Below are 20,915 nucleotides of genomic sequence, written 5' to 3'. Positions count from 1 at the left end.
ACAATACATATTGAAGTGGGGCCCACATAATAAATGGTCCATATCAAGGTGGGCTCACATAATGGATATGGTAGACTTCACATGATAGATGGCCTACATCAAAGTATGGCCCCCCATGATAGATGCTCCACATGATAGATAGCCTACATCAAAGTATGACCCCCCATGATAGATGCTCTACATTAAAGGTCTCGCATGATGGACAACCCATATCTAAAGTGGACCAACATGATGGATGATCCACATAAAAGGTGTGCCCCACACGATGGAAGGTGGATATCAAAAGTGGCCCCACATGATGGACAATCCACTTCAACGGTGGGGCCCATACTATAGACATTAAATATGGACTCCACGTGATGGGTGATGGGTTGTGGACATTAAGGGAGCCCTCGTTAAAGACAATTAGCATTGATGGTGGACCCTCCCTAATGCATCTGGGTGAAAGTGAGCCCCATATATATAATGGATGGTCCATGTCAAAAGTCAACCCATAATGATGAATGGTCTACATCCAAAATGAGCCTCGCATGATGGACAGTCCACTTCGAAGGTTTGGCTCTCACAATAAATGGTCTACATCAAAGGTTGGCTCCATATGATGAATGATCTACATCCAATGTACGACATAATGGATAGCGTAAATTTCTTAAAACAAGAAGGATATAGCCATCTATTCTTTTGTCATTTGAGGCACAATCCATATACGGTGAGATCCAGCAAAAATAATATCAAGTACCCCTAAAAAAATACTCTTATTCGAAAGTTTTATCAAATGTGATTATTTCAAATAAAAGCTTTTCGTGTTTTGAAAAAGTAATTTTACCAAAGAAACTTATTTAAAACAAGATATAGAACCAAAAAAAAAAAAGCTTATTAGAATAACTCTTATTTAAAAAACTCTAATTTAATTAAAGTAGAGATGTCAAAAAAGCCCATAGTATTTAATATATTAGGCTAGAATATTATCAATTGGGTTATTATGAAAATATATTCGAATAATGGGATGGTCATATACAGATATGGTGATATCAATATTAAATCCAGTTAGAAGTTTGGCAATTGGATAATCAGGTAAAGGATTAATTATTTTTTTTTTGAGGTGTTTAGTTTGTTGCTTCCATTTTTAAGCATTGCTGCGAACCATCATTTAACCATTTTATGTCTTATGATATTTAGTTGGAAGTAGGTTAATTTTTCTGGCCCAATTAACAATCAGGCTGGATTTAGGTCTAGTGATTTGGATATGAGGCTTACACTTTAAGGGTTGCAGAGAAGCTTTTTGCTGTTATCAGCTGAAATGCGTTTCGCTTTCAGCCACTCGATACCCAAGGTTTGCTTCGTCGCAACTCTCTTCACCCTTACAAGGGAGTGAGAAGGGAGAGACAGAGAAGAGCGAATTTATTAGTGATAGAGGGAATTTGCTTTTCTTTCTTTCTTGGAGGAAGCAAGGAAAACGATAAAAGAGAGTCCCAGCTCTAAGGCGCCTTGGGAAAGTCGAAGGTAGCATCCAAACAGAAAATACATCCAGGGCAGAATGCACAAGGTTCCATCTTCCCTCAATTTCCTCTCTCCTTCATTGCATTTCCCTACTCTATATATATATATGCTGTTTTAATTATGAAGAGAAATAGTCAGGTACATCCCTCTGGACCCCACCAAAATATATCATGTAAGGTGCATCCAATCCGTGCAAAACCTATTCCTCTTAAGGAGGCTCAGATAGCCTGAAAATCAGGGAATGAGGTAGATCGAACCTGTATGGTGTGTTAGATCTTCGTTTGTTCCTTGGTTTTGGTTTCAACAGCTCGCCCACCTAATGCTTGGACTGGACTGATTTTAATACAACTTGATGGTCATGATGAAGACCAACCTTTTTTTTTGTACCGTTCAGATTTCTACATTCAAGACAATTTGGCAGGAGGGCACTACCTCAATTGTAAATCGCCCAGCCACGCATATTGCGTCAAGAGTCCGAGTAAACTTCGTGGGACCCACCTTGATGTATGTGTCTTGTCCACGCTATCCATTCCTTTTATCAGTTCATTTTATGCCATGAGATCAAAATTGAATTATATCCAAAGCTCAAGTGGACCATACCAAAGGAAGGAAACAGTAGAGATAATTGAAATCTTCCTAGGGCCTACAGCGATACCTATCTGCCATCCAACATGTTCATAAGGTCACATTGACATGAATGAAGGGAAAACACAAATACGAACATGATCGATAACTTTTTGGGGAAACTTTGTGAGCCTTAAAAAGTTTTCAACAATAGGCCTTCTATTGTCATTATTTCCTATGGTGTGGCCCACTTGCACTTTAGATATGAATCAATCCTTGGGTTCATGTCCTAAAATGAGCCGAAAAAATGGATAAATGACATGGATAAGATACATACATCACAGTAGGCCCCACAGAATTACTCTATGGTAGTTACATTTACATTTCTCGCCTAAAAGATACGTGCAGCCCACCGTGATGGCAGGATGACATCACACGGTCTACAAGTTTCTCCATCCATCGCTAGGACACGAGCCCAAAAGTGAAGGAGATATATTACCCGAGTGGGCCACCTGACAAGAAAGTGGGAATAACCCTGTCAGTAGAATTTCTGGATCCCTAAATCAAATAAAGTTTTCAACAGCAGACGTTTCCATTTTTTCTGTTTCTGTGGTGTGGCACTGGTGAGTTATGTATCTGCCTAATTCTTGGGCTCATGCACCAATGCGAAACTTATGGACGGCGTGAATGTCACACCCAGCGGGCTTCCCGTAGCCTCCGACTGCAGGAACTTGCTGTCGGCAGAGGCAGGCAGTTCGCGTCCGTGAATCGGTACTGGAAAGTAGGTGGTACGGTCAATAACTTTTCAACAGATTAATTTTTTTTAAAAAAAAAAAAAAACTAAAAATGGGTTTATCTATCATAAGTAATGGGTGGTGTAAATATCTAAACACGGGGATTATATTGCATAGCCTGACTGAGGATCAGCAGCATGTGCGTGCAACGCGGCCACGTGTAAAGATGGTTGGACAATCAGGAGCGTTCATTCCGTGGGGACTAATTGAAATTGCCATGATCCATTACACCCTAGAGGAAATGATCCTGATAATTGATTTATCGAGTTGAATTTGAGCCATTGAAAACTTTTTCTTTAGTCCACAGTCATCTTACATATCAACGGTCATAACCCTCTATTTATTAATACAAGAGGCAGCACCCAAAACCTGAACTGTTCAGATCATCCAAGTATCTCCGCGAGTGGGCACCCTGCGGGTACACGTACTGGTGACCCAGATTCCAAGTATCAGCAACACGAATCCCAGGAGTAAATCGTGCAAATGCCTGTCATTTCATATCCCATAGTGGGAGATTGAAAAAGGTGCGTGTAAATATCTATTCTCTTTTGTGGAATAAGGAGATTAGGCTGCACTCTTGCCATAAGTTCAGTGTATCAAAATTAGTGGGGCTCATATAATTAGGAAATCCAAACTATCCAAATTACTGGCCCATTTATGGATTGGGATCATCCAAAACTTACACCCAGCAGTTGATAGTAACCCCACCATTGGCCTTCCATTTGGTAGCCACCAATTTGAAAGGACAGGATTCCTCTGTGGTTGTGATTTTCAGGGCATACTCCATCCACAATTTGCCCCACATTTGAATGGTCAGGATGACAGGACATGCACACTGCAGTTCTAAAACCATAAATTCCCTATGTTATGGTGTTTTTATGAAGCCTGGGAAAGGCCTCTCAAAGGACTTATTTTACTCCTAAACGTGCCATGAGCCTAAGACCCTTTTATATGTCATGTGCGTCAGGAATCTGGATGCACCTTCATAGGTGGGAGAAAGCCCACTCGCCCACACAGATGGACCAGAATCAATACGGACTTGCTTTCACGCGGACTGATTTGAAGCCGCAGCTGTGGGGACACGGTGATGTATGTGCTATATCCACTCCTTTTTATCCATTTTACTGGCTCAGTTTAGGGCATGAGTCCAAACACAAATACAATTCCAAACTTCTAAGTGGACCACACCATAAGCAAACAGTGGGGAGAGACATCGGCTACTGTGATGTTTACAGGCCATCCAACCTAGCCATAAGCTGACTTTATTTTGAATAGAGGGAAAACACAAATATCAGCTTAATTCAAAACTAATATTGGCTCTCCCATAAGTTTTTAATAATGGCATCTTTATTTGCGTTATTTCCATAGCTGTGGTCCACTTGAGTTTTTAACAGGCCTTTTATATATATATATATATATATATATATATATATATATATATATATATATAAGCTCATATCCTAAAATGAATCATCTAAACCATTAGACAAAGTGGACATAAAATATTCGCCATAGTGGACCCCTTTGTGGATTGTTGGCAAGAGTTGGATGTGCTCTAATCTCTATTGGGTCTACCACGATTTGTGTTATATCCACTCCCTTTTTATGGTTTTGCCGGATCATTTTCAGGACATTAGCCCAAACATGAGGTATAGACCAATATTACATATGGTTAAACTGATGAACAGGCTTGCCTGATCTTTAGGCCAGTGCATGTTCACAGTAGGGTCCACCTAATGAATGGACCAGATCTATTATAGGCATTTCCCAGGCTGGCATGGTGGCAAGAAACTATCGCCCACAAAAGTACGTTTCCCCTTTATGCGTGGTTGATAGTTGATACACGTGGCACATGTTGGTAAATCTGCCATGTGGGAATGTGGACGTCACCTATCACCTAGATGGGACGATTCTGAGCTGTCCGAATGTGTGGGAAACGTTGGTGATTTAATAGGTGGGATTTAGGGGCTTTGGCTCATTAATGGTAGAGTCCACCGTATGAATGGTCCAGACCACGCGCTGGCCATGGGTCAAGCAAATATCGATTCACGACGTTTGCAAGCCCCACAGGCTCGCCCTTCCACGCACGCATCACATGTGCCAACTTGTATGCATGTTGAACCTCATAATCTGTTCGGATCAATCATCAGATCATGTCACACTGTCCAGATTTCAATGGAACGGCCAGTTATCCTCTATTCAATTTCTGGGTAGCCGAATGTGTTTCTTTTACATTTAGCATTGAAAAAAATATATAGATAAGCTTTTCATCAGGTGGGCCACACTTGGGTAGACCAAGAACCAATTGTACAAATGACAAGTAGAAAATTTCCAATTAGCAGCCTACAAAACAAAATGGTTGAGAACATACATAAGCAATCGGCCGATATTTGTGGGGCCTGTTTGGCGCTGCTTCAAGAAGAGGTTTTAGGCAACCTAACTACCAAAAACATTAAAATAAGGAGGGATGTTCCGGTGCTCTAATGGTAATATTAGTTATAGTACTCTCAATTGCATCACTTCATTTGGCCAGTCCAATTGATTGATCTCAACTGTCCAAAGTCCAAAATACATTTCATGGGCCACTACAAAAATATCACACATTGGATGATCCAACCCATCTTTGGTTTGGCCTTTTTGGCTGCAGCCATCCATTTTCCAAGCCATGGATGGGATGGTTATAGCTGCCTAACAGAAGTGATAGAATCACTACGAATCAGATGGATAAAATAATTAACTGGAACTATTTTCTATAAATGGTCTTGACCATTCATATTAAAAGCCTTTGATCAATTTAAGTTGGGGTAGTCAAGGTCTATGACATTAGAACACTCAGATCCATGGCTCAACTGGCAGACTGAGTGGAGATACCTCGTTTCAACACTTAAGGTCGTAGTATCGATCCCTAGCAGGGGTGGCTAACATGGAGTGTGTACTGAAATGGGTGTGTACTAACATGCTAGCCCTAAAAAAAAAAAAAAAATGGTCCGTAACATAAGAAATAAGTGGATAGATGGAGAACTTTGAGAAGTCTTTTTCAGTGGTACATTTATTTAATAAATAGTATCTATCTAATTAGTTTACCAACCTCATTCTTGGGGCCAATGCATCAAAATTGTAGGCCAGTTGTTCTTTTTTCATTTATGTTTTTCAAATATATTTTTATAGTACAAATTCTCAATAAATTTGAGAAAATTATTGATGAGAAATACTCTATCTTTATAGGCCACCCAACAGATAACTTTCAACATGTCATGGTGATGCTACATCCAAACTATCCAATAGGTTGGCCCCAGCATTAAGAACAACTCATGTAAAGATCTGTCCCAACCACTCATCATGTGGACCACACTTTTATTTTGTTATTTATTAACCACTATACATTATTCTTCATAGTATGACTTATCTGATGAGTGGATGGGGATCATCTTAATGGGCAAATCTATTGGATAAGGTGGATGTCACACTTGTATGCTAGGCCGGAAGCTATCCACCTGATGAGCCATAACTTATCATCATTAACATATCAGCATCGCTGCATTAATGTGGTCCAATTAGATTGCAACAAACAGGATTTTCCTTCTTATGGCAAGCAAGGATTCGGATTATATTTACTATTAACGGCTTATGTACATCTTCAGAAGCAGTGCAAAATGAGCCTTTATGGATAATGGTTAGACAGGGTTGGATGAAGTAATGTCCAACTCCAGCCATGAGCTAAATGGCGGATGAGCTATGTCTACCATCCCAATGCTCAGCCCAGAAATGTTAGGACTACTCAGTGGGCCTTTAGGTAAATGAATGATTATTGACAGCTTAATTAATAATCAGACCTAAAAATGATGCTATGGGGCTCAGGGTCTAGACTCAACCCAAAGCAGGTTGGACTTGGGCGGGGCCAGCCAAGCCCAACCCCTTGGCCACCATAGTTATTACAGAATGCTTGGGCCCATAGATCTTAAAATTCCTTCCGTGATCCAGCTTGAACAGGTGGGGCCCAAATTGTAGTGATGCAGAAGTTATTATGATGAGAGTCGCTGCAAAGGGGCCATGTAAAAAAATAAATAAAAATGAAAGAAAGAGCCTCTAGATTCGAAGATCCTCGATTTTCAGTAATGGGAAATATTCTTGTATTTTTATCTTATCATTTACTTGGGTGGGAGACTTTTGGTGCATGTATAATTGATTGTGGGGCCCATAATATCATGCATTTGGAGGCTGGACAGTTCTGCAAAATCTCTGCGCCATAGATTGTACAATTACTAGGGACGAATTGTACAAGTTGCTCGACCCTCCCAAAAACTGCATCGCTTTGTTACCATAGGAGCTGTAGAGGCGATACCTACATTTTTATCATCTCCGGCCACGTTACTTAACGGTCCATGTGCCCAAAATCTCTTCTATGACCTCTCCCATCCATGGCATGCGTTAAATCAATTTAAGTCGTATGTGAAGGGTGGAACCCACGGCGCCTAAATCACTGTCCCTTAATCCTGCTTTCAAATATCCCAACCTCTTTCTGATAAATGGAACTGGTTCTCTGAAACAGGAATGTTGAATAATTTTCATTTCAACCGTGCAATAAGCATCCACCGTCCGATGTTTATATAACTAATTACTCATATATATATAATAAAATAAAATAAAATCAAGCTAATTCAACAATCGGATATGGATCATCCCATGAAATTATGGTATTGCCTACCTTAGTTTTTAGAATACTGGGAAATTTAGATGAACTGATTGGATGGTATATAAAACACCACGGTAGACCCTATGCTAAAATAATGATAGGTGATCCCTGTACAGTGCGCGAGTTACCAATGTGAAAATGAGGCAGCGTAGGTGATGGGCGAAGATTGTAGCCACGTTGCTCTCAGTGCATGAGTTATGCAAGCGCGGCTCTTTTTACATCTTTTAGTGACAGGAATATGGTGAGTTGGTTATTTCCGCGTAAAATCGGTACTCTCAGTCTTTAAAGCGCTTCCCTTTCCTTTAATAAATATCACAGACTGCTTTTCGGGAATTGTATCTTTCACACACTTCGCCAGATGGACTCACACACGGCCGTCTAAATAGTGGGCCCACTTTAGATGGGTTATTAGCAAAAAAGGTTTACACAAGAAGGATTTCCCATCTTAACAATTGGTTGGTACCTAAATGAATAATTACAGGACCAGATCTCAACCATACAAATGTCTACTCATCAGAGACTTGCTTGGATGCTTCAAAGTTCAAACAGTCTGATTTTGGGTTCATGAACTTCATCTGATTGGATGACATGATTTGAAATGCTTAAGCTAAGCTACATGTATGACACGTGTACAACTAATCCCACATCACAAGTAGAAAATGACAGTCCAAATTCGAAGAGGAAGTAGCAGCATCTCTCGCTTTCATTGCTCTATGATATTAGTGTTGTTAATAGCAGGATTACATCATTCCCTATGAAAAGAAGGTAGTGTATCGGAGAAGATGGATCTCTTTTCTTTTTTGATAGTAGGCAGAGCAGAAATACCTGCTCCTCTGCCCATGTCATTATCACAGTCTCAGCTGCTTTATAACTCCCACCTAATGAGAGGCTTTGAATTGTAATTAATTAATTCCAGACACTATCAAATCTCCATGGAAGCAATGGTTAAGACCCTCCTATTATTATTTATCTATTTTTATTGGTGGGTCATATCCCCAGCAGAGTTTTTGTTGTTTGGTAGCCTGTTTCAGTATCTCAGATTATTTTCTGTCCCATCTATCTTTTTCCTGCAATGTCTTCTAGCAACCTGCATTACCAGCTCCTACAGCTCTCCTTGATTTCTTCATCTCTCAGATAATATATGCAGGTGCTGATGCTTTCTATCTAAAGATGAGGCGCCCTTTTCTTTCTGTTACCAATTCATAGCATTTGAATCCATTCAGGTGTGGCCTCTCTCCCTTCTATAGAGATTTGAATTTTCTTTCTTCTTCTTCTTCTTTTTTATTTTTTATTTTTTTAATGTTAATCTCTGCAGTTGATTGAAGATGGGATCAATTCCCATACTTTCATCAATGCCTTCTTTCCGAAACCCATTATTGTCTTCAGTTCGTTTTTGTTTATCTTGTTCATTTCCGTTGGTTGTGTGTCACTTGATAAAACACATTCATTGGTGCATAGGATTTTTGAAAGTAGCAGATGGAGACGCCGAAAGAGTTGAAGGATTCCACTGCAAATATGCTGCGTGCCAGTTGCTATTCACCTTCTCTTTCTTCTTCTTCTTCATCTTGGCATAGGCGTTCGCAGAGGTAAACGTTTTGGTTATCATAGGCCATAGAGAACGATTTTATATATATATATATATATATATATATATATATATATATATATATATATATACACACAATTTGGAAAATATGAATGTGGGTGCTCTATCTTTGATAAGAATCACAATCTGATTCTATCAAACATCAGTTATGCGTTGAGGGTTATGTAAATCTGTCAACAAGAAAATTTATTTTTAAATGCTAATGGGTTTTAGCTCATCCATGTTGCCTCATTATGTAAATCTTCCACTCCTTTGTAGAGAGTTGATATCAAAATTGCACTACTAGCTTGTATATTAGAAAATATTTTGAATATGAAGGCTCATGAATGCAAAACTCCATTATAGATGATCAGGATCCCAATTTTTCTCTATACAATCAAAGAATTTGGCCAAAAAAAGAAAAACAGGCAGAGAGACTTTCATTTTGAAGGATTGACTACTTTAAATGTCGGCTTCTAACTCAAACATTTTTATGATTATTGCTTGATTCCATTTCATACTTCAAATGCTCAAAAATTTCTATGATTCTAACTGCAGCGCTCCTGATGATGGATTGCCTGAAGATTTGCTAAATATGTCACCTAGATCATCCCAATACTCTAATTCTGTAAGCACTCTCTCTCTCTCTCTCTCTCTCTCTCTCTCTCTCTCTCTCTCTCTCTCTCATAAGAATGATAAATGTCAAACAGATGCTTTCTTGATATAATTCCATATTAAATATACTTTAGAATCAATGATGGGGCTACAAGGATACTTATGTCGTTTTCCATTAATTTTGGTATTTTCTTGTATCTTAGGCTCTGTTTGGGATCAGGGAAATGAAAATATGAAGTTTGTTTACCCATGAACTTGTCAAATTCATGGATTTGGATTTGGCAAATACCAAAGTCCACTGTTTGGGAATCAAGCTACATATCCATGGACTTGGGTGCATTTTGTTGCAATGTTGACGCAGGGATGAACGTGATGAGGATAACTACTCCGAATCCACGGAGCTTCTTTGGACTCCTCACAAGACTTCTTGAATCCACGAGGAAAGAAAGTAGAAAAATAGAAATAAATTCTAAGAAATTCAAAATTGATTAATTGATGACTAAAAACGAGTTCACAACCCTTTAAATAGGGGTACCAAGCAATGGGAAAGAAATCAGAATCAAACTACAACTAAAACTCCTAGAATCCGCGACTTACTATAAATAGTAAACTTACTATTTATAGATGGTCGTGATGTCTACTAGTGCGCAAGGTTTTCGGCCAAAAATAGTAAGTGTCCTATTTGGCTTCACCAAACCGTTCCCCTAATTATTCTAAGCTCTTTTCACGTTGGACGCAACTCCTAAAGCCCGACGGATGAAGAGTTATAATCAAACTAAAACTTACTATTTATAGCAAAAACGAAATTAAAGCAGGGAAACGACCGTCGAAATGACCGTCGATCCAGGGGTTTTTCGCAATTCCGGGCTGCGTAACCCGGCATAGCGGGGTTGGTTGGCTAAAGTAGCTCGTTCTACCCCAAAATCATATATTTTATGTCGGTAACTCATTCCGGATTGCGAGATACGCCCGATCTAAGGTCCGACGGTCCGGATCACTTCTGTCGTCGACTGGTCCTTTTCTGATCCATCCTGGCCATGAAACTGTCTGCGACCCGCTCTACATCAAATGTCCAAGCATTTATTGTTATAGAACTAACTTTTATTGCTTTTAAGAAAATCTCTCATCAGGTGAATTTGCAAAAGTTAGTTTTATGGGGACTTGGATTTGCACCAAATCCATGGATTTATGGGGGGAGTGAATTTGAAAACCCAAGGATTTGGAATATCCCCACGAAGAACAAACAGGGGAGTTTTGAAATTTGTGGATTTCATAAATCCCTGCCCAAAATCCCTCACCCAAATCGGCTCTTAGATTTATTGAGTTTAATCCTTCTCATTTGGTGATGGTGATTGTAATTTATTTGTAGCCACGAAAATTAATACTCTGATGTTTTTCACACATTGGACCATGTATCGATAAGAGATTGGATTTTAACTTCTTTTAACGGTATCAAGGTTTCTCAACCCTACAATTTTTGCTCTCTTTTACTCTTCATGTAGATTGTCCATCTGGAGAGAAGTCTGCATGAACAGTGTTCCCTAAGGAGGGTTCTGGAGAAGGCATTGGGATGTAATTCTCCCACCTACGTTGCTTCAAATGGCACTCCAATACCAAAGGTTCTATTATTTATGTTCTGTGTATAGCTTGAAATCTTTCTTTCTATTATTTATAAACGAAAATAAAAGTAACACAGGCTAAAGTGCCTCTTCTAACACTACTTTGGTGATAGTGTTCTTAATCTATTACTTCAATCATTCCAAATTATATACCAGCCATTTACTACATTCGGTTATTCTTGAATGCAATCTGTTTGTATGACCTGCTCTTTTCCTTCCAAACTATAATTTCTGAAGGGAATTTTTGTTTTAGTTTTCTGGGTTGTTGAAGTTTCAAAAGTTTAACCCTTCACTATTTGAAATATAGCCTGCTGCAGAATTGATCAAGGAGATTGCAGTGCTTGAGTTGGAAGTTATGCATTTGGAACAGTATCTTCTTTCACTATATCGGACAGCTTTTGATCACCATCTAACTGTCAAGCCTTCTGCTCTAATGTGCCAAGGCTCTGCTCCACTCATGCAAGATTCTGGACCTCCGATATTAGAACAAACAAATTGCACGGTTCACTCCAATCCGCTGTGTGTATATAATGATTCATGTTCTGAAGGAATGAGTCAATCCTACAGCCTTGAGGGTGTTGAGGAGCAGCAAGATTGTAAAGACCGGCATGCTCAGATTTTTTATCCTCATAGTTCAACCAATTCAGATGATACGACATACCCTCCAAGACAAAATTCTAAAAGAGTACGCATGCATCACTCAAAATCAATATCTTTGATGTATGTAATTCCATCATGTATTCATGACTGCATTCACTTCAGGATAAATAGAGAAATGACATCCCATTTTCATCTCTTCTGCAATGAAATTAATAGCATGTCAACTCAATTCACAACTCTGTGGTGACCTTACAGGGTAGCCAGAATGCTGGGTTACGCCCACGAAGTCTCGCGGATCATCTTGGTGCTTCTCTTGCAGATCTGCTTCCATTAACCCCTGATAGACTCTCCGAAGAGATTGTCAGATGTATGTCGGCCATTTACTGCAAGCTTGTTGATCCCCCTCTGACCCAGATAGGAGGCCTTTCAGCTTCTCCTACTTCATCTTTGTCTTCATCAAGCATATTTTCACCTCAGGATGATAATTGTAGTTCTCAATGCAACAACGATGAAATTACAGTGGATACTTTTGACCTTGAAGGGTTGAAAGAGAAACATGGACCATATTGGGGAATGGTAGAAGTTTCCAAGATATCCTTAGACGATGATAGATTTAATTATGCCGCAAAAATGCTGCAAAATTTCAGGTATCCATTCTCCTTTAATAGTTTAATTCATGATTTCTTTTAAGACACATGACAGAAACCTTGCTGGATACCAATAAGCATGATTTTTCTACAAATGAAGGTGCATTATATTCTTTTTATTTATAATAATACCTATGAAAAAACAAAAACAGAAACAGAAACAAATGCTACCATATAAGGGTAATAACTTGTTAGTAGTTTAGATGTTTTGCAGTACCTCGCCCTACATCTCATGCCCTCTAGATACTAACAACCTCGGATTCATTTATGTTGCACATTTTGATGTTATAATTTGTTTGCTGATTTAATTATTTTCAGTTCATGAATCAAATACCCCTTTTCCAGTTAATTCGAACATTGGTCATGACCTCATTAGATCAAAATTGGTGATTCAATACCATTTTAATAATTGCTTTTTGGCCATTGCTTTTGTTGTAGGTCACTCATTCAGCGACTCGAAAAGGTTGACCCCAGGAAGATGAAGCATGAAGAGAGACTTGCATTCTGGATCAACGTACACAATGCCCTGGTGATGCATGTATGTTGTTAGAATCTGAATTTCCCATGTCAATAAATTTTCACTCAGTGAATATTTCTAGATCACTAAAAGTTGGTTCTTTCATAATTTATGAGTTATTTTGTCAGGCAAATCTAGCATATGGGATTCCTCACAGCATGAAAACTGCATCCTTAAATCAAAAGGTAAGTATTTTAAATTTCAGTTCATGTATTGATGCAGGGAGCACCGGCCAACACATCTCACAGCTCCCACAGTGGGACCCGCCCCATGACCATTTTGCATCTCACATACACCACCTCGTGGGCCACCCCATCCTAGTGTGGATGATATAGGTCATCCACCCACACCTGCAAGGAGATTTGAACATTGGTCTCCTGCTCTTATACCACTTAACCCAGGAAATACCGGCCAATCACCAAAAGCTCTAAAGTTGTTGGGAAAGCACCAGAATATCGCTTTATCTGGGCCCTCCAAGGCATACCAATTGAGACCTCCTCATGGGCTACCCCACATCCCACAGGTCCCACGGTGGGACCCACCCAGTGGCCATTCTGCATCTTACAGACCCCATCTTGTGGGCTGCTCCATCCCAGCATGCAGATGCACCTGCATCATGTATCCTATCCAATTTTTTATTGTTTAGATTAATGTTATAGGTAAAACCAGAATTCTGCATGAACAATTAATATGCTTTTGCTGTATCTGCATTCAAAAATGCTCTTCTGCAGGCTGGATATAACATAGGCGGGCATTCCATAAATGCTTATGTGATCCAAAGCTCCATTTTGCGATGTCGTTCCCATCATCCTGCACCAGTATGGTTCTTCACCTTTTTTGGGTAGAATTTTCTTATTAAATAAAATAATTCACCTTTAGCATTTTCAATTCGGAACCAAGATGATCCTCTAGATAGGCTTTAGCTCCTTGAGAGATGATTGTTCTTTTTCTCTTATAAATGAATGCAGTGGCTACGGATGGTGTTCTCGCCAGGAAAGAAGTTTAGGACAGGCAATGGAAAGCATATGTATGAGCTTGATCATCCGGAACCACTTGTTCATTTTGCACTTTGTTCAGGGGCGTACTCGGACCCCATGGTATGGATTTAAGTCTCTTTTGAATTGCCCTTGATTCTGATATGGTCATAAAGGATAATCATCAAATCATGCTTTAGTTTCAAGCTGCTATTGTAAGTTTGCTACTTGACGTCAATATCTATATTTCTGATCTGTGCATTCATATGTCATTTGTTCTGTGTTACATACCACTTGATACACATGCAAGTACTAGGTGACAAGGTGGGAATGGCTTTTACGATGCTGCTGCTGTTGACATTTATATATTTGTTTATACCATGAGAGTGACGTATCTATGTTGGAATTATGCATTTGTTGGGTTGTGATTAATGCTACTCTGCAACCTTAATCTCAACTCTGTTGGTTTTAGGTTCGAGTCTACACAGCCAAGAGGATATTTCCAGAGCTTAAGCTTGCTAGAGAAGAGTTTATTCAAATTAGTGTCTCTATCCCCAAGAAGAAAAAGATAATCCTGCCAAGGGTTTTATACTACTTTGCCAAGGATGCTTCTCTAGATTTATGCGACCTTTTAGAGATGGTCCGTGACTGTTTGCCAGAAGCACAGAAGAAAGACATACGAAGATGCCTTAGAGGAAGAGTTGGAAAATGCGTCGAGTGGGCACCGCACAATTTGGCTTTCCGGTACATCATGCATGGAGAGTTAGTGAAAGATATAACATCCATCTGACTTGCTCAATGTATCCAACGATAGAAAACTATTTTCCTTTATGTAAATACACCCTTGTGGTTCAATACAAACGGGGAATGGCACTGCAATCCCCCCCAATATTGAGTGAGGCTTAAATTGTTGTAACTTGCCATGGCTATTACAGCTTATAATAAAGACATTACAGTATAGCTTGGGTACTAAACTTCATTAGGAGTTTGTTTTGTGGTGAATTTCATGAGAGCTTCACCAGCATGCATTTTCAAGGCAAATCGGAGATTTCGGTTCTCTTCATAGGTGAAAGGAAGGTAGAGCTGAGGTTGGTTGGAATCCACAAGCTCAGGTGGTGCTTCCAGTGCTTCCTCCTTGGGTCCTAGGACAAACATGGCAATTGAGACTCGTATTGTTGCTTCCTTGCACTGCACACGGTGCTTCACGTTGCAGAATCTACCATTGCTCCATGCCTACATCATCATCCACATCCACAGACCCATGTACCCATTAGAGTCCGTTACACTTAGAAACATTTTCCTCATCAAACCACCACAAAGGAGAGAAGTCATGTTTGGATAAACCATTAGATGAATTACAATTATTAGTTTAATATAGGGACAAATAACCAAATGGTAGATCCGTTGGGGTAAAATTCCTATTGAGGGTCTTGGCTTCAATTTGCAGTAATCATATCCTTGACCCAGCAATTTGGGGTAAGCTTTATGAATCCCTCTCATTTTTGCTTGGAAAGAACTTCACCGGCCGGCTGACCACTGACATCAACCCTGCTTTACCTAGGCTGGGGACATGCAGCACCCACTGGTACATCACTGCCAGGTGAAGTTCATCATGGTGAAATTGTACCTGATTCTAAAATCCAACCAATGCATCTCATGGGTGTGCTGTAGATGGGGTACAGCCCTGAAATCAGATTGAATGGAGAATCCTCAAATCTGATTAATTTGATACCCGTTTGTCATTTTAACATCCATTTGATATCTGCCAAACACTGTTATGTTCATCCGTCCAATGTGATTTCTGGGTTGTGGCCTGCCTACAGTAAGGCGTACGAGTTGGACAGGGTTTGGACCGAGGTGCATGGATGTACCAATTGTCAAACTTTGCAAGAGTAGTAGGACAGTACATCTCTTTGCAAGAGTAGTAGGACAGTACATCTTAAAATCATGCCGCCAACATCAAGATTACAAGAACTACCATCTTTGCAACAAAGCTATAGTTCAAGCCCTCACCTAAACTTAAGTGTCTTATTTTCTCTTTTCTTTTTTTCAATTTCATTTTCTACAATTTCAGAATCAGGCAACTATCGCCTCAAACATTAAGCAACTACTGGCAGTAGCGGCAACTAGAAAATAAGCTACTTTTAAGTGTCGCTGTAAGTAGAAGACTTCAAAAACTATAATAAGCAATAACGAGAAAACCATCTGTTGAACTTTCTGTTAGACCGTTACCTTGGCCATATCACCTAGGTTGACAAGTAGTGAGCCTGGAAAGGGATTGACTGCTACAAATCCACCCTTTTTGTCCATCACTTCAAGGCCGCCAACGCAATCATCTTCTTGAAGTATGGTGAGGAACCCAGAATCTGTATGCAACTGAACGCCAGTGGAGCCGATAGCTTCCTCTGTGAAGTAGTATTTGTTGATTCTAAACTGGCATGGCCATCCCTTGAACAAATCACAGCCTAAACCCATGCTCTCTGCCATCTTGCACCCTATGTCCATGGCAAGCTCATGTACTTCATGAGCATATGATTTGATTGTTTCTCTGCCAGATAAGAGATAGAAAAGGATAACTTCCACAAAACTGTATTATAATTTATTTCTTTAACTTGGTTTTGATTTATTTCATATAAATCCTGGACATATACAAATAAGTAAATAAATAAACCTGGACATATACAAGTTGGTAGTGTCATTGAAATGGGATGGATCAGTACCCAGACGGTCCATTTATTTCACGGTTCATGCAGGACTGAGTCAAGCCCATACAAACCTTTTTTTTTTTTTTAATGATTGGATTGCCAAATAACAAACATTTTCCTATTTAAGTAAGAGTTCTACATTCTGAACCCATCTTGCATACTGCTTTAATGGGCGAACAGCCCAACCCTTGGAACATATTACAGTCCCAGGTGGCAAAGAGCCGACATTGAGGTGCCAAACCCTGAGGAATAAAAACAGTGATATTGTTCCTCCATTGATCAAGAATTTCAATCTTTGAAAAGTATCCCGATCATCCAATAAGAAAGGTTTCAATTCATTCATATTATTATTATTATTATTGTTATTACTATTATTTTTACATTAGCACCTAGGGAACAACATTTAGGGACCTTTTGGGTGGCAGAATTTCTCATAACTGGGATTAAGCCCTGGTCACGATTTTGGCAGGCCCCATGCCCAGCTTGCTAATCACAGTCATGGTTTAAAAACCACCTCAACTTAACTTGACATCCAGCTGGGTCAGGTTGACTCAACTCAACTCAATTACATATTTAAATATTAAATTATGATAATATATGGCTACTAATAGATAATTGGAACAATAAGAGTAAAAATATGCAAACAAAATCATAAAACATTTGCATGACTTGCTGGTAGATAATGTGATCCTGCTTTATTAAAGATTGGATATTCAAGAACGCAACAGCTGTAGCAGCCCGAAACGGCCCAACAAGAGGGATACGAGGCAATAAAGTCAGTAATGGTAGGGAATGATAAGCTAACTGATACATTGAATTTAGATGTTGGTCCTAACCAGTAAACTAGTAGCATTACAATAACAAAAATAAGAAAAAGGCCACCCCTATTGAAAAGGGGTTTTCATGAACAGATGCCCATATTATTATTAGCTATTTAGAGGAACCACTCTTATTTGTTGAGATTAGACAGAACACGCCCCGCCCCCCCCCCCCCCAGCAACACTATCAAACTGCTACAGGATCCAGACTCTGGATATTATGATCTAGACCTTCCAAGTAGTCAATACCACGATGCAAACCATCCAGACTATCAACATTATGATCCAGAATCCAAACAATCCATGCTATTAATACAATAATCCAGAACATCCAGGGTTGTGAGTACCAAGAGGACCTGAACTGATTGAAACCCACCCCATAAAGTGATCGGCCCAAATCTCTTACCAAAATTTTCCATGTGGGCACATGTGACACAACTGGCTCAAAATGCAAACTCCATTGTCTGTGGCCAAAAGCTTCCCCAATCAAGTGATCTTTAAAGTTCCAATCGATAACTACCCAATGCATTTCACCTTGCTTCTATGATTGGACAATTCATATGTATTTTGGGCCAAATTCGATTCATGATGGTTTCCATCGAATTGGACTAGGCCTGGGCCTGGCCACAATTGATGTCCCTAACCTAGTCGGTTCCAGGTTTGGAATCTCGAATACATTACTTATCGCTCCCAAAGTTTTTTTTTTTTTGTTTTTACCCTGAAAACTTGACTCACTGGGAAGTCGGGTCAGTTCAACTCGAGATGACTCGACCTAGTCTTTACTTAACTCGACTTGGTATTTAACAAATAACTTCAATATATTTATTGTGGCAATAAATAATAAAATAGCTTATCTTAAGGGTTAAAAGCAAGGTGTCACAAGTTGAAATCAGAGTCTTTGGGACCCGGATCACATCATTGAGGTCGGCATTGTGTTGAGATGGCAAAATTTTGTGGGCCCCACCATGATGTAATATTATATCCACACCATCCATCCATTCATGCACTAAAATGAGGCAGATCTAAACCTCAAGTGGACCGCATCACAGAAAATAGCGGGGACACTGAAGCCCACGTTCTAATCTTCCTAAGGTCCATCATGGTGTTTATTTGCCATCCAAACTATTCATAAGGTCACAAAGACCTGGTTGAAGGGAAAACAGATATAACAGCTTCAACCAAAACCTAGGTGGGTCCCAGCAAGTTTTCAATGGTAGGCATTCAATCCCCACTGCTTTCTGTGTGACCCGGGTAACACCCTTACCGTGGGGCTCACTTTGATTATTTGCTGTATATCCACACCATCCATCCGTTTTTCCAACCCACGTGGACCCAAAAATTAAGCAGATCCAAATCTCAGGTGAACCACATAACAGGAAACAGTTGTGATAGAATATCCACCATTAAAAACTTCCAAGGGCCCACCATAAGCATATCCGTAATGTTTATTTTCCACCCAAGCTGTTGATAAGGTCAACCAGACCTCGATTAAGGAAAAATACAAGGACCAGCTTGATCCAAAACCTTTGTGGCCTAAAAAAAATTTTAAATGCCCATTCACCACATTTTTTCAGTGGCCTGGATCACCGGAGATTTGAATATATATAATTTTTGGGATAACGCCCTAAAATGAATGAAAAAACGGATGGGCGGCATGGATATACAAAAAGTTTACAAAGGTGGCCCCACAAGGAAAGGGTAACACCTGATAAGGCATTAACCGGGTAATACCTAACCCGGGAGTAATGCGGTTGTTACCCTTACTGTGTGGAGCCCACCTTGATGAATTTTTTGTATATCCGTCCATCCGTCTTTCTAGACCATTTTAGGACATGATCCGAAAATTGAAGCAGATCCAAATCTTAGGTGGACCACACCATTGGAAACAGTGGTGAATTACAATTAAAATCTTTTCGTGAGCCACAAAACTTTTGGATCAAGCTAATATTTATATATTCCCTTCCTCCAAGTCTGGTTGACCTTATCAATGGGTTTTGATGAAAAAGAAACATTACTATGGGCCTTTGAAAATTTTTAATGGTGGGCTTTCAATCAACACTGTTTCCTGTGGTGTGGTCCAACTGAAATTTGGATCTAGTTAATTTTTTGGATCATGTCGTAAAATGAGCTGGAAAAACGGATGGACAACACATCATTAAGGTGGGCCCTTGGAAGTTTTTAATATTGATATCCAACTGATAGCAGAAAAAAAAAAAAAGAAAGAAAGAAAGAAAGAAAAGAAAAAGGAAAAGGCACCGCTGGTGAGGAGTGGCATCCAACTGAGAGCAGAAGGCATCGACGGCATCGGAAGAGGTGATGTCGTAGAGCCCCAACGCTTCGTAGAGGGGATTCTGGAGGGTGGGCCGCATGTACCCACTTCCGGTGATTGTGTCAGTATTCCGGCGTTTTATCTCCACCGGGAGATCGAGCAGACTTCTCACCACTGACTTCATTTCCGACAGCAACCCCACCGGAATTTTATAGTTCACAACCCTGAAACATCCCCACTCCTCACATGCTTCTCGAAGCTTTCCAAGCTGCTCTGGAAATTCCTTGAGATCAATTACTGGGATTTCACCATCCATTACGAAAATCCAAACCCAAAAGCAAAAGTTACCTCTTCCCCTTATACTTGCTTGGTAGCCGTTCTCTTTTCCTTTTATAACGCCTTGCTACCAGCTTGTCGGCCCCATCCGTAAGAAGAACGAAAATAAAAAAGTTGGACGGTTTCCTCTCTTTTTCCACCATCGTATACAAAACTACAATAAGTGGGACCCAGCTGTCTCCTCTTAATAGAATTCACGTGGGAACCCGTCTTCTTAGGACTCCGTTGCTTGGATGTAATTTCATGTATTTTCATGTAAGTCACTTCCCTCAAATCAGCATTCATGATAAGTCGAAGCCCAAGTTTGGTAGGCCCCACCATGATATATGTGTTATATCCACTCCATCCATTTATCAGTACAAGTTATTTTAGAGTATGGCCCAAAAATGAGGCAGATTCAAAGATCAAGTGAAACACACTATATAAAATAGGGGAAATTGAACATTAACTATTTAAATGTTCTTCCTACAGTGTGGCGCACTTAAGCTTTGGATCTGTCTCATTTTTGGAGGCATAGTGTAGAATGATCTGGCCAAATGAATGGATGGCATAGATAAAACATATACATTATGGTGGGACTCACAGAGTCCATCTCAGTTTCCATACCTAATAGTTGCTGCTTTTAATGTCATCCAACATCCCTTATGTAGCATCTAATTTAATGTTTAAAAAGTATAAA

At 39.7% G+C, this 20,915-nt stretch overlaps 2 protein-coding genes across 3 annotated transcripts; one reads left to right on the top strand and one right to left on the bottom strand.

The window, feature by feature from the left end:
• Positions 1–1,399: 1,399 nt before the first annotated feature.
• On the top strand, positions 1,400–15,082 carry LOC131222306 (uncharacterized). Of its 2 annotated transcripts, none has more exons than XM_058217330.1 (12): positions 1,400–1,546; positions 8,686–8,774; positions 9,010–9,137; positions 9,695–9,764; positions 11,254–11,370; positions 11,678–12,055; positions 12,226–12,617; positions 13,056–13,155; positions 13,263–13,319; positions 13,866–13,952; positions 14,103–14,231; positions 14,581–15,082. In XM_058217330.1, the coding sequence occupies exons 3-12, from the start codon at positions 9,028–9,030 to the stop codon at positions 14,896–14,898; spliced, it is 1,758 nt and encodes a 585-aa protein (XP_058073313.1). In that variant the 5' UTR covers positions 1,400–1,546; positions 8,686–8,774; positions 9,010–9,027; the 3' UTR covers positions 14,899–15,082. The 2 variants fall into 2 exon arrangements, with proteins under 2 accessions (XP_058073313.1, XP_058073314.1); XM_058217331.1 differs by having other exon boundaries at positions 1,408–1,546; positions 8,699–8,774.
• On the bottom strand, positions 14,910–20,326 carry LOC131222307 (2-oxoglutarate-dependent dioxygenase DAO-like). The gene is made up of 3 exons (XM_058217332.1): positions 19,888–20,326; positions 16,341–16,656; positions 14,910–15,341 (listed from the first exon to the last, which is right to left on the bottom strand). The coding sequence occupies exons 1-3, from the start codon at positions 20,214–20,216 to the stop codon at positions 15,078–15,080; spliced, it is 909 nt and encodes a 302-aa protein (XP_058073315.1). The 5' UTR covers positions 20,217–20,326; the 3' UTR covers positions 14,910–15,077.
• Positions 20,327–20,915: the final 589 nt, after the last annotated feature.

The sequence above is a fragment of the Magnolia sinica genome, chromosome 13 (assembly GCF_029962835.1).
Source record: "Magnolia sinica isolate HGM2019 chromosome 13, MsV1, whole genome shotgun sequence".
NCBI classification, from domain to species: Eukaryota; Viridiplantae; Streptophyta; class Magnoliopsida; order Magnoliales; family Magnoliaceae; genus Magnolia; species Magnolia sinica.
The sequence above is the reverse complement of the archived record's forward strand: the minus strand, read 5'-3'. Positions and strand labels throughout refer to the sequence as shown.